At 44.9% G+C, this 15,044-nt stretch overlaps 1 protein-coding gene across 2 annotated transcripts in view; it reads right to left on the reverse strand.

The window, feature by feature from the left end:
* ADCK1 (aarF domain containing kinase 1) overlaps positions 1 to 15,044 on the reverse strand; it is a 177,000-nt gene that overhangs the window by 40,536 nt on the left and 121,420 nt on the right. For both annotated transcript variants that reach the window (XM_084841401.1, XM_084841404.1), the window contains exon 6: positions 8,568 to 8,726. In XM_084841401.1, the coding sequence (XP_084697527.1) occupies positions 8,568 to 8,726 (159 nt within the window). The remainder of the gene's footprint in view (positions 1 to 8,567; positions 8,727 to 15,044) is intronic.

Consider the following 15,044-nt stretch of genomic DNA (forward strand, 5'->3'; position numbering starts at 1 on the left):
TGGGGCACTAACCAGTCAAATCAGTCCATCCTAAAGGAAATCAACCCTGACTGCTCATTGGAAGGACAGATCCTGAAGCTGAAGCTCAAATATTTTGGCCACCTAATGCGAAGAGAAAACTCTCTGGAAAAGACCCTGATGCTGGGAAAGACTGAAGGCAAAAGGAGAAGGGGACGGCAGAGGATGAGATGGCTAGATAGCATCACCGATGCAATGAATATGAACTTGAGCATGCTCCAGGAGAGAGCGCAGGACAGGAGGGCCTGGCGTGCTGTGGTCCATGGGGTCACGAAGAGTCGGACACGACTGAACGACAAACCATTCAGGAAGTACAGCCAGTGGCATACACACACACCCCACTTTTGTTAGTGCCCCACTTTTGTCAAACCTTGAATTACAGCTGAAAGTCCTGACTTCGAACCCATCTGGGTGTGTTTCCTTTCAACTTCAATGTGGTGGTATACAGGGGCCAACTGCCAAAACAGTTATCCTTCTTCCAATATTTCTGGCCCTGACTGTAGGTAACTTCTCTCCTGCCCTATGGTATCTGCACTTAGTTTCAGCAAATGTACGATTATGTTTGTTAATAGCAGATAATATCTAGCAGGCCCCTTCACTTATATATCCCCAGCCGACCTTTAAGATCATCAGAGGAGGCCTTGCTGGTCATTCCAAAACCAACAGAATGTTGCCACATAATACCAGGATGGCAGGCCTTCTTGGTAGCGGCACCCACCCTCTGGAAAACCCTCCCCTGTACTGTTCGGGAGGCAGAAAACGTGGCATGTTTCAAACAACTCCCGAAAACACAGTTATTCAGCCAGGCTTCCTCTGGCTTGTAATTAATTGTAATTAATCATGCTGCTCCATCTTATTGTACTGTTTGTACAATTCCTTGTACTGCTCTGTACTACTATTGAAATTGTTTTTAATAATATATTTAAATGTAACTTAAATATTTATATATGAACTGCTTAGGGATTTTTTTCTATTAAGCGGTATAGAAGTATCACTAGTGAGTGAATGAATGAATGGGCAGACATGCTGTAAACCTAATCTAATTCTTTGTTCCTCAAACTTTGAGCGCTAATCTTAAGCGGGCTATCCTTCATTTTGCTCACTAAGGAATGCAGCCCTAATTATGCATTGTGTCTAATTTTATCTGGTCCTTTAAAAGAGGGGTGGGCAGAAGGTAGATTGGGATCTGGGTTATTTGCAGTAAATTGGCAAGGGTTTCTGACTCCTAGTGTAATGACAGCACCAGCTAAATGACTCCCCCCCACTCCCCCAATTCTAAATTATACTTCTAAAATAAAGAAAGCTTGGGGTAACCAGGAGTGTATTTTTGTGTAGAAGGACTATGAATTCTTTTCAGACTGGTACTCAAAAATTCCTAGGCTCAGGATTCTTCAGTTTTAAGTGTATATCTTTTGCACCAGGCTCTGGTTGGTAGATCTTGGGGTTCAAGTAAAAAGCAAAGTAGATACTGCAAGGCTGAAGTCTGCCCACCCTTAGTTTAGAACACAGTTACTACTACTGGAAAATTCTGCAATGACAGAAATATAGAGATTCAGTCCCCCACCTAAACAGAAACAGGAAAGGGTTAAGAGCGTTCGGAGGCAGAAATCACCCATTGCCTATAATCAAAGAGCAGTTCAAGCCAAAGCATGTGTTCTCAGATGCCATCCTGCCTAGTCAAAATTTGTTGCTTGGATGCCATTCCAACAACAAAATGACTGTAAATGTATATGACTAAACAAGCTAGCCTGGTCGGATAAAGAGAAAGTGAGAGCTGGCATTGGATTGCAGAGACCAGAGTTCAACCCCATCTCTGCCCAGGAATAGCCTTGGGCAGCCCTAAGGGGATAATAAGCCATAGCTTAGTGGTGGAGCACATGGTTTACATACATGAAGTCCCAGATCCAGTCCCCAGCATCTTCGGTTACAGGATTCCAGGACCTTGGCCTCAAAAGCTAAAGAGCCACTGCTAGCCAGAGTAAACTGAACTGGATTAGATGGAGGATAAGGCTATCAAGCCAGCATGGTATAGTGGTTAGAGACTTGGACTGGGACTCAGGAGACCCAGGTTCTAATCCCTACATGTCTATGAAGCTCACTGGGTGACTTTGGGTTAGTCACTGACTCTCACCCTAACCTACCGCACATGGTTGTGGTGAGGATAAAATGGAGAGAAGGATCATGTACATTGCATTGAGCTCCTTGGAGGAAAAGGTACAAATGTAACAAATAAATAAAATCAATGGGTACTTAGTCATGATGGCTATATGCTACCCTCAGTAGCAGAGGCAGTATGTCTCTGTATACCAGTTGCTGGGGAACACAAACAGGATGGTGCTATTGTGCTCATGTCTTACTTGAGAGCTTGTAATGTATTTATTTCTTTTATTGCACAGGTTTCTGTACCTCCTTCCAGTGGACTATCAAGGCAGGTTACAATAATAAAACCACACGTATATAACAATACAATAAAATAAACCTTACTCAGCGATAGGTCCATAACTATACTGACTGGATCACAGCCTGCATGAAGAAGTGCGTCTTAAGCAGAAGTCGAAAGATCAAAATGGAAGATGCCTATCTAATGTCAATTTGTAGCAGATTATTGGCCATAACGTGAACAGAGCACTGGACTAGGCAGACCCTTGGTCTAATTCAGCATGGCTCTTCTTATGTTCTTATCACAATGGTCTCACTCAACGTTATGCAGTTTTATATGTTCACATGTTCACAGAAGTGTCCCTAGATTCATCTGAGGCAGTGGAAGCTGGTGGCTCCAATTTTGGTGTGGGTATGAATCCATTCTGAGCTTCAGTCAGAGCTAGCCAGAACTCTAAAGAAGCTATCCAAGGTGCTGAAGCCATTTTGGGGATAGGGTTCAGCTATCTAAAGGACAGCTCCTTTAGAGTTCTGGTTGGTTCTGACTGAAACCCAGAATGGATTCACAGCCCCAGCAAAATCAGAGCCATCAGCCTCCACTGATCTGAGGACATGACATTATCAAGACCTGTGAATGTTTATCTGGACATGTGGTGAGCCTGTACTGGACACATAGAGCATGATGGATGTGTACGCCTGGTTGCTGATACCTGTTAAAAGTGTCTGACTCACCGAAGCAGCTCCTTGGTAAAGGGCCCATGTCTCATTTCTTATGCACAGTGCACACTTAACATTGCTCTGCAAGTAAGAAACAGTCATATTCTGTATTTCAACAATGTCCCTCTGAGTACAGACACAGCAAAGCTGACAAGCCCTATACACAGGCCTCCAGGCTATTGCATCGGGGGGGGGGGGGAAGAACAGTGCCTCATAAATATGAGGTTTCTGTTAAAAATCCTGGGAGATCGTTAAGTCCCTTTCTGCAGAGGCAACACCTGTATGCCTGCAGGGCCCAAAGGGGGTCAGACCTGCAAGCAATCAGTTGCATAGGTCAAGGCAAATTAGGCAGTCTAGACAGAATAGGTGGTCTAGGGCAGGCATGGGCACTTTCCAGAGATGGCAGTCAAATGAGCCAGAGGCAAGCAGCATGCTCCGAAGGCAGGCAAGAGGACAGATCCCAAGGGGAACAACCAGAAGGGCCAAAGGCAAGAGATATGATCTGATACAGGCAGGCAAGCATTCAGCTTCCAGAAGGCAGCAGTCCAAGAGAAAAGGAGGCAAGGAGAATCCCTATTTTGACCCACCTGGGACCTTATGGCACCTTACATTGCCTTCCATAAAATTATGTGGCCAAGTGCTCACTGATCCTGTTTCCTGGCCTTCCTATGAGGTGCATCCAAGAGGTGTTTTCCGGGCCCTGCTGGCCAAGTGCTAGTTGCCTCCCCCTGTCTTTTCCCCCCTTTTCTTCCTGTGATTTATCCACTGCCCTCCTCGCAGCAGGGGCTGGGTAAAGCACAGAACAAAGAGGGAGAGAGATCCCTCTGCTGGCTTACTCTGCTTCCCAGGACTTCAGAGTCAGGGTCCTTTCCCACCACCCTGAACCAAGTCCCTACATAAGATATGGGGCGGGGGGGAGAAAGAGAGAGAGAGAGAACAGAACAGAACAAAGCTCATGACAGTATGTTAGAATGGAGTTGCAACACTTGGTTGCAAGCAACATTTTGAAGCGAAGGCTCCAAAACTCCAGAAATTTTACAATCTCTATGCCACTGCTCCTCAGTCTGGGTCTGCAAACTCTCTTTCTCCTGGGCTACATCACCGTGCCTTTCTAGCATCATTACAGCACATTCAGCAGCCTATAGCACATTTCAGAAGACTTCATGCCATAAATCCAAACTGGAAGGTTAGCACCTGAACTTTCAGCTTTGCTCAGAACCATTTCTAGGCCCCCTCTTTTTACATTTTTACATTAACTGCCCCCCCACAGCCAATGTACACTGATCCTGACGCTAACAGTTTCCTTAGCCCCTGCTGTTACCACATTCCGCCTCTTAAATCCATTGATCCCCAAAGCTGTTACTTATTTTAACCCTGAGTCAACATGTATCTCCATTTCAAAATTTACAGCAGCATTCAATGGTCATTATTAAGCTGGGTATAAGTCTCACTCGCACAAAATCAGAGACTTTGGCAAGCTTAAATTATGCACAGACGTTTGGCCCTAATGCCTGTGCATGGAAACAATTTATCTCTGGATTTACAAGCTCAAGTGGGTTCACAGCAATAAATCCACTTCCCTGCTGTGCTATTGGGAAGGGATGAGATTCCCCACCAGAAAAAAAAAAATATTTACAGAGACCCAACTCCCTTGTTGCCTTTGGGGTTGATGAAAATGTCTTGAAATTGACGGGTTGGACGGGGAAATCTATTATTTAGCCATTTTTGCAGCAATTTGTTATTATTCCCTGAATCGATATTGCAGTGGCTCTTTAACCCAGCAAGGATGCGATTGGCTGTCTCCATGGGGATTTGTTCCACACTCTCCTAGTTGTTAAAACAGCAACGGACACAGCTCTCCAAGGCGCAAGGCTTTCGATAAACATTCGTTTAGAACAAGCCATCAGCCTTTGGCCTTTTGTGCCCTTTTGAGGCCTGTTTGCTTAGCATTACACAGGGAAGGACTATGGCAGAGTGTCACTGGGGTGGCATTCAAGACTGGGAAGGGCTGGCCCAATTACAGAGCTTGAGAGGGAGGTATGGGAAAAGAGCATCATGCCCTTTAAAACAGCCTCCTCCAACATGGTATTCTTTTGTTGGTTCTTTCGTTCTTTCTTCTTTAATTTATTAATCAGATTTATATGCTGCTTTCCACAAAGTTTCAAAGCAGTGAACATGCAATGTCATACCATCAAACAACAATAAAATATAACAATAAAACTACACAACAATAAAAAATTAATATTCAGCTCTAAAACTGCACACTCTGCTGTGTGCTGCGGACCATAGCTGGCTGGATCACACTTCAGAGAAAGCCTGTGTGAAGACATGGTTCTTGAGAAGACAGCTGGCTGGGGCATGCTGGGAGTTGTAGGCCTTTTTTCTGTCTAAACATGCATAGCATTGTGCCCTAAATGTCAGAACTGTGGGGGCCTGTCTAATGACAGTTGGTAACACATGAGATGGTGGGTGCTGTGAGGCGAAACACTCTACTACAAGTGCTCCTGAGGCAAACCTCAGGCACCTGTGGCACCCTCAGCAGTGCTTTCTCTGATGATCACAGAGATCAGGCAGGGGCATAAGGGATGAGGCAATCCCTAAGGTAACTTGGTCCCGAGTTGCTTAAGGCCTGATATGTCAACAACAACAACACCTTAAATATGGCTTGGTAGTTTATTGGCAGCCAGTGCCATTCTTTTAGCAAAAGTATAACTTGCTGTCAGAAAGAGGCCCCAGTTAGAAGCCTCAGCCCTGAACCAGCTGCAGCTTCTGGACCAACCTTAAGGGAGCGTATTACAATAATCCAGTCTTGAGGTTACCAAGGTCTGAACAAATGTAAGCTATCACAGCAGCCCTAGCGCAAGCTCTCTCACCACCTGAAGCAGGAAAGAACATGTGCCGTCACCACTGCATCGCTCCCCTTGCCACCATATCACACTCCTCAGCTTCCTTACCGTTGCCGCCATTGGGCCAGCTATACGGAGAGCTGCATGGCTGGAAGAAGCAGCTGCCTGGGTCTCGCAAGAGCTTGCCCTGGGTCTTGGGAGACCCAGGCAACTTCTTGTGAGAGCCTCTTAACCACTTCTTCTAGCTCTCAACAAGGGAAGCTTAGGGGGAGCGGCTGCTCCAGAGAGCCTCACTGGTTGCTCTCTCAGTGCAGCAAATACCACAGCAGGACAGTGGCCAGTAGGACTCTCTGAAGCACTCACTGGAGGCAGCAGGACAGCAGCAGGGGGCCCTCCTGGTGGTGGTGAAGGAAGCAGCGGACTTTGCCACTCCTCTCACTCTACCACCTGATGCAGGTGCTTCACCCTCACCTCAGAGGGCAGGGTTAGATCTAAGGGACTTACGTTCCAGGAGGGTAGATTTCAGTTGAACATTAGGAGAAACGTCCTGAAGGTAAGAGCAATTCAGCAACAGGACCACTACCTAGAGGGGTGGTGGGCTTTCCCTTGCTGGAGGGCCTCAAGCAGATGCTAGATAGCCATCTGTGGGGGATGCTCTAACTCTAGATTTCCTGCACTGAACAGAAGAGTTGGACTAGATGGTCTACAAGACAGCCCGCATCTCAATTTTTAATTCAGTAAAGAAGGCCTTAGTGTAAATGCATGTGATTTGGGACTGGCTTTTGTGCAGCACTGTTGCTACCTATGTGGGGGTACATGCAGCATTTCCCTCCTGCCATTCTTTCCAGAGGAGGGATGATCCTATCCCATGTGGTGCAGGTTCTGCAATGTTGCTCTTGAGCAGAGTTATAATGGCTTCACACTCACCCCTCTACAGCTCTGTTGCAGGAGCAATGTTGCAGCACCTGCAATATGCAAACTGGGCCCTCCACATAATCAGTCCTTGCTTAGCAATGGAAACTGGGAAGTGCAGCATGCATCCCTGGCTGGGGCTTGCAACTAGTGTACAAGAGTGTGTGTGTGCATACAGCTCTATAGATAGGTTTACAAATATGGTGAGAGTCTAGTGTTATTGGTGTGCAGCTGTGTTGCTGTACATGGCAACAGTACAGAGGTGTACTGCAGAGAAAACATCAAGGAATACAACCTTTTAAAAATGTTATAAAAAGTCATGGCTTTCTTTCTCCACTGCCAAGCTTCCTTCCAGATTCATTTGCTTCTTTCCAGCCTAGTCTTACAGTTTTATTTCAACTTATTCTGCATTGTTCTGAGGAAACTCATGAAAGGTGCCCTCTGATGGCCCAGTAGTTAAGATAAGAGCAAGTTCAGAGTCAGCATAAACCTTGCAATCTGTCCCAAGGTGGAGGAACTACCCAAGAGAAGGTTGATTAGAAGGAGAGATTAGCTAACTAATAGGATTCACTCCATTTCAACCCTGCGTGTTCTTGATTTTTTTCCCCCCAGAAATGCATTCTGCTAAACCCCTCAGTACACATGCATTGAGATGCTTCTATTGTGTGGATCCCCCAACTGACCCTAGCAGTGCACACCAAAGAAAATCAGACCAGTATCAGCACCAGCCAGGCAAACTAGACAAACGGCTTTCTGTTGAAAACAGCAAAATGGTATTTGGTTCATTAAGCAACACCTCCCCAGTGCTTCTGGCTTAGCACTAATGCTCTAAACCAGCCTTCCTCAACCTGGTAACCTCCAAATGTATTGAACTGCATCTGCTGGGGAAGATGGGAGCTGCTGCTGGGGATGATGGGAGTTGTATTCCAACATATCCAAAGGGTGCCCGGTTGAGAAAAGCGGCACTAAACCAAGGATGCAGGAAACTGCCATGCAAACATATCCTTCACCATATAACACAACCAATTCTGGCATCACATGTTATTATGCTCCGCTGCCAAGTGGTGGCATCAGCAGAATATGACATCTCCAGTTTCCTTCCCTGCAGTTGTAATTAACTGGTTGTGTTGATCCTTCCCAGTATTCCCACTTTTATAACATCAGGTCCTGACACTGATTTTTGAACTGCTGGTCGGTGTCCCAGAATGCTCTGAGCTAGAATATGTGGGCAATGCTTGGCCAGGTCACTCAAGACGGTATTCTGTGTGCCAAGAGGTAATTTTGCCCACCGGAACTTAGCTTAACCAGTACTGTTGTTCCAAAGCTGAAATCATGCAGCAGAAAAATTACTGAGCTGTGCAGGCAAAGAACAGTGTTCCAGCTGTGTTCTTTGTAGTTTCTGCTAAGGCACCCAAAACTACTTGTTAAAAGAGAGTACCTCTTTCTTTTTCCAGGCAGTGCATCCAGGACAAAGTTAAGACGTTGTCTCTTCCTGCTATTCTGGCCTGGTCTGATGAGCCTTTGAATTCCTAGGATTTTAAATCCAGCATCTTCTGCAGAACCACATTCACAGATTCTTCCCTATATAACAAATTAATAATGCACCATCTCTGCAGAATGCCAGTAATATACCCATTTGGATGCACATAAATTTGCATTTCAGTATGCTCACAGGTGTGTGCGCACACACATTACCTTTAGAAAATCAAAGCATCTGAGCATGTGGGCCACCTTTTCAGCATTTCTCCCCTCATTAAGGAAGTCCAACTCGAGAGGCAAGTTCTTCTTAGCTTCATCCACCAACCACATGAACTCGAAGTCAGGGAAGATCTGTTTCACAGCCAAGATAAGGATCTGAAAACAAGCAGTGAAATCATAAGTTCCCAAAGGTCTCTTGGACCACCTGCTGGGTGGCAATGCAGTGCCAGAGAGCAACAGGAAGCCTGTTCTGAAAGTCACCTCTGGAAGAACCACTTTTTGCTGGGCTTTGCTGCAATACAAAAGCCTGCAAAACCTTTATATCAGATGCAAATGTGGAATGAGTGTGCATCCCATTAGCAGAGATCCTTCTTTCAAACCGCCCTCAACTCTCAGGGTGGTGGGAACACTGTTCTCTATTTCCAGGCTTTGAATTCAAGAAGGCAGTCCAAGGGGGCCAATTTTTTTTAATGAAAATCTGTTTTATTGCATCCGCACGATTGCCTTTTTTTCCAGGCCAACTTAAAAAAAATTACCAGGTTCTCATAGTCCAGCCTTAAAAATTGTCTTAAATTCACACAAGTGTCTCTAAGTCTGGGGTGCAGAACCTCAGGCCCAGGAGCCAAATCTGGCCCTCCAAGAGTCCCAATCTGGCCCTTCGGGGTTCCCCAGAAAGCCCCTCCCCCTTCCCCCTACCAATCATCAATTGTTTGGTGGTTTCTGGGCTTGTGTGCAGTTTCCCCCCAGCCTGCCCCATTCTAAAAGGTTGAAATACTTAGTGGCAGTAAGAGCTTTAAGCTAAAATACACTGCTGTTCAGGAAGCTGGGGTTGGCCCTACCCTTTTTGCCTTTGGCCCCGCCCACCACAGGAACGGGGCCCCCCGAGAGCTTCCCTGAAATGGAATTCAGCCTTTAGGCTGAAAGAGTTCTGCACCCCTGCTCTAAGTGATAAACATCAGAAGATGGAGCAAGAGAGTCTTGTGATCAGATCCAACGTACATTGAACTCCTCAACATTACATATACAGCACACCACATATTTGAGATCCATGGCAGATAGACAAAGCAATCCACGGAATATCCGACTCCTTCACAGGACCTCCCCTTCATATGGATTTTGCTAAGAGATGGCTCCACAAGTCACCTACAGGCGGGAAGGAAGTGATCATATGAATCCCCTCTGTGTGTGATCCAAATTGCCAAGGTCTCTAATCGAAGTGGGTTACATGAACCAGAGAGTCTTTTTCCACCTCCACTTTTTCTGAGCTGATGAGTCACTGTCCTGTTTTGTTTTAATTGACTTTAGAAAACACGAAATAGAAAGGTCTAAAGTAAGGCCTGTGAGCTTTGCGTCACTCTTTACACGGCTGAACTAGAACTTTGCTGACTCAGGAAAATCTCTTGAACACTCAAGAGATGAAAATCAGATTTATCTACAAGCAGTAGACAGATAAAACATTCTCCAAACTGGTCACATAAGGCAGCCATTCTCAGTAGAACTCACTTTGTTAATCTAGTTTTATATTTTAAAGTTGAAATCTTTAGAGTAACATAGCTCAAGTGATCACACCTCCCCTGTCCTGTAAAAAAAAAAAAAGGCAATGATTTTAATAAAACCTAGACAATGGGATGCACTAAGCATCTCTGCCCTCCTAGAGGTGGTTATAGAAATGCATTTGCATATGGCTGTAATATAAATTACTAAACAAATACACTCGGCAGCATATTTGCTCTAACTTTTTCAACAAAAGTTTGTGAACACAGTGGTTGCTTCCAGAGTACTCTAGAATTGCCATCTTTTGTTCACTCACTTTATATGGACAATCCATACAGTGTCATGGCCAGCCCATTGTACACTATTGTTTTCTCTGTGGGTCTCCCATCTTTTTGCAGACTTGATGTGTGGTGCTTTTTTTCAGCCAAAAAAGCAACTGCAGCACCAGCTTGTTCAGTATGTACTAGCTAATTTAGGGTGGTTAAAAAAAAAAAAAAAAGGGATTGTGAAATGCTCTGAAAGGATCTCTCCAAACTGGGAGAATGGGCATCTAAATGGCAAATGCAGTTCAATGTAAACAAGTGTAAAGTGATGCACGTGGGGGCAGAAAATCCCAACTTCAAGTATAGCCTGATGGGATCTGAGCTAGTGGTGACTGACCAGTAAAGAGATCTTGGGGTTGTGGTGGACAGCTCAATAAAGATGGCAATCCAGTGTGCGGCCGCTGTAAAAAACAGGCAAACTCCATGGTAAGCATAATCCAAAAAGGAATTGAGAATAAAACTGCCAATATCATACTACCCCTATACAAATTGATGGTGTGACCACACTGGAATACTGTGTACAGTTCTGGTCACCACACCTAAAAGAAGATACTGTCAAGCTGGAAAATGTGCAGAAAAGTACAACTAAAATGATCAAGGGGCTGGAGCATCTCCCCTATGAGAGAAGGTTACAACAGCTGGGATTGTTTAGCTTGGAAAAAAGGAGGGTAAGGGGAGACATGAAAGAGGTCTACAAAATGATGCATGGTGTAGAGAATGTGGATAGGGAGACATTTTTCTCCCTCTCTCAAAATACTAGAACCTGGGTTATCCCGCTCCTATGACGCTGATTAGTGGGAGAATCAGGACAGATAAAAAGAAAGATTTCTTCACACATAGTTGAACTATGGAATTCGCTACCACTGGATGTAGAAATGGACACCCATTTGGATGGCTTTAAAAGGGGCTTGGACAAATTCCTGGAGGAAAAGGCTATCAATGGGTACTAGTCTTGATGTCTATGTGCTACCACCAGTACCAGGGCAATGAGCCTATGTACACCAGTTGCTGGGGAACATGGGTGGGAGGGTGCTGTTGCACTCATGCCCTGCTTGTGGGTTCCTGGTCGATAGCTGGTTGGACACTGTGTGAACAGAATGCTGGACTACATGGATCCCTGGTCTGATCAAGCATGGCTGTTCTTAGGTTCTCAATCACTACCAAGGCTTTATAGGGCTAATGTTCCTTTAATTACTACCTTCCTCTTTGCTGCCCCTATTATTACTTTGTATTCCTTATGGCAGCAGCAGTTACTTATGAATAGTCTCTTAACTGCCCCTTAATTAGTTAATTAGTCCTTTCTGCTTCCTGTAGAGGGAAGTTTGATGACTGATTTCCTTGCATTTTTTCTTTTCATTTTGTAAGTATGAAATGGCACTATTTACTGAAAGAAAAGGGGGAAAATGAGAGGAAACCAATAAAAATGAAACATGAACTGACTAATAATGGGACAATTAATATGCTATTCATCAGTAACACTGCTGTGATGCTGAAACTGGAGGCACTAACAGGGAAAAAACTGTCATGAAGAAGCTATCAAACAAAGTTGCAAGGGGGCTTTGCTGAGGAGGCCTTACTTCTGAGCAGGGGCATTGCTAGGTTCTTAAAAGATCCAGGGCACAGGCCCATAACACACATTTGCACATATATATTCTGAGTCTAAGCACACCTCTAATATGTGTGTGTGTGTGTGTGTGTGGTGTGTGCATGTGGTGTGCTTGCGTGTGTGTATAGATTACATACATACGTAAGTGTGCACTGGCCCCCCACCCCACTTCAACTCAGACCCCGATTCAGCATTTTAGAAAACATCCCGCTCCTGCTCGGGCCAATTTGTAGTCGGACCATTTCAGCTCAGCACCAAACCTGAGTCAAAGTTTGGAAAAACAAGTCTTTATGCTTCCTGTTGACTACCATTGGAAATTAAAAAAAAAAAAGTAATTTTTTCTCTTGGTCAGAACTGGATGATCATTTCAGGCATAGTAGTCCCATAGAAGGGGATTACACCTGCCCAATGTCAGAAAAATAGGTGCACGATTTATATTTTGATTTTCTTTTAAAGTGAACCGCCAATAACATTTTAATTTCTTGGAAGAATTGGATAAACATTTCAGGATTCATTGCCCCATCAGAGGAGGTCTGTGTTCAAATTTCAGAATGATAGCCACAAGGGTTTTTGTGCAAGGGTGGCCTTGACATTTTGAGGTCTCCAGAAGAGGACACACTTCTCTCTCTATGTTCTTTGTGGACCATTGTTCTGAAAATTATAGATAGCCTAGAGTTGTCCCTAAGTAAGAAACCAGCAAAGTTTCAGAAGGATAAGTGCAGCAGTTCATGTGGAAGGGGGGTTCTCCAGTTTGGGGAGGGAGAGATTTGCTTTCCCTTCACCCCTTTCCCAATAGCTTTTGGGTAAATTTGTATGAAAATGCACAGGTCATTAGAAGTGTCTCCCAGGCAAGAAACCTGCAAAGTTTCTGAAGGATATACATGCATGCAAATTTAGAATGACTAGAATTTATTTACATTTCACCAATATAAGCAGCAGGGGAACATGGGTGGGAAGGTGCTATTGCAATCATGTCATACTTGTGGGTTTCCCGTGGGCATCTGGTTGACCACTGTGTGAACAGAATGCTGGACTAGATGGACCTTGCTCTGATGCAGCATGGCTCTTCTTATGTTCTTAAATATAGAGAGCCTCTGAGCATATGCAGAATGCTTTTCTTTCACCACTGAGCACTTACATTATCCCCCTACCAATTCTATTCCCCTCCATGCAACCATCCCGCCTCATCCTACCATGCTCCAGCAACTCTTCATAAAAACAGTTCTCTTGTTTTGTGCAACTCTCCTCTACCTCCTCCTTGTTATGCACAAGCTCTCAATGAAGTTCCTCCCCATAACTTCATTTGTGACACGACTTCACCAGGTTTCAGCCAATGAGTCTGTTTTCAAAACTAGGGCTAAGTTATGGAGAAACTCTGAGCATGTACTAAGTGCCTTTCCCTCACCACTGAAGCTAGTGTTCATGCAAAATGAAAAAAAACACAAATGACAAAACATGCATAGGACTGAGCTGAACGGATAGTCAATTCATTAGATGGAATTGGGTGGGCACTGTATTAAGCCTGAAATGCCATGCTCACAACTCAGGACTTATTTCTGAGCAAACATGCAGAACATCAAGGTGCAAACCTCCTGCAAATGTAACTCGTGCTGGAATCCTATGCACACTTTCCTGAAGGTAAACCTCATTAAATATAATTGGGTTTCTGAGTAGGCATACATAGGATTGTATAAATGAGCAGTATTTCTCTTCCCTCCACTTAAAAAACCAAACCCCAAATTCCTATTTTTATTAAAGCTTTATGTTCAGAGGAACATAGGAAGCTGCCTTATACTGAGTCAGACCCTGGGTCCATCTAGCCTGGTATTGTTGACACTGACTGGCAGCAGCGGCTTTCCAGGGTTTCAGGCCAGATTCTTTCCTAGGCCTACCTGGAGATGCTGGGGATTGAAACTGGGACCTTCTGCATGCCAAGCATGTGCTCTGCCACTGAGCTACAGCCCTTCCTATGGCTGGATAATGGCAACTGACAGACAAAACAGCCCCAGATTTGTTTCTCTGCAACCATGTGAACCCACTCTTCTCAATGACTTGAGTGAGGAGGAGAAAAACCAGCCCCCTTGTCTGTTTGTATGAAGTCAAATACAGTTCAGAACTTCTCTTGCCCACCGAAGAGAATTCTCTTTAAGAATTCCTCAAGATATGCTCTGGGTGGAATAAAGAAGAGAAAGAAAGAACAGGATGGGGGAGGGAAGAAGAAAAGAAGAATGGTGATTGGAAATGTAGGGAGGGAGAGAGAATTTCCTAAGCCAAGTGGCTCCTTTCATAGAGGTAGTACTTCAGAGGAATTTAGGGGGCTGTGCAGGGTTTGCAAGGATTGCACGTACTTAAATGAACTTTATGAGGTGAGGTGGCTGAGGGCTTTTTCTAGGTTTTTTTAAACAGCAGAACCTGTTTAAAAGCCTTAGCAGTTCCTCGATCATGATGCCTAGGGATGTACGAAAGTCACTTACCTTTACGTGGATTTTGTTGATGGTGGGGGGGAGGCATTCTGTCCCTCCCCCTGGAATCCTCGACGGGGGGGGGAGGCGATCCGTTCCTCCCCCCCGGAATCCTCCACAGCTGGCTGTGCTCTGCAGCAGCTCCGCGGAGCAGCCAGCCAGGCCCAGGCCAGAGCCATCTGCAGCCGGATTTCCGGCCGCGGAGGGCTCTGGGTAAAACAAAAACAAAACAAAAAACCGTGTACGCAAATGGTGGTGGCTATGGCCGCCGCCATTTGCGTTCCTTATTTTTGGCCGTCTTAGTCTACGTAAATATTTACGTAGACTATGACAGCAAAAATAAAGGGGAACGCAAATAGCGTAGCGGGCGCTATTTACGTCCCTTTTTGATTCACCGTTTTAACGGCGAATCAAAAAGGGACACAAATAGCGCCCGCTACACTATTTGCATTCCCCTTTATTTTCGCCGTCATAGTCTACGTAAATATTTATGTAGACTAAGACGGCCAAAAACAAGGAACGCAAATGGCGGCGGCTGTACCCGCCGCCATTTGCGTACGCAGTTTTGTTTGTTTTTACGTAGCCTATC

Source organism: Heloderma suspectum, chromosome 1 (assembly GCF_057233095.1).
Source record: "Heloderma suspectum isolate Gila_16-S chromosome 1, 16-S_ref, whole genome shotgun sequence".
Classification (NCBI taxonomy): Eukaryota; Metazoa; Chordata; class Lepidosauria; order Squamata; family Helodermatidae; genus Heloderma; species Heloderma suspectum.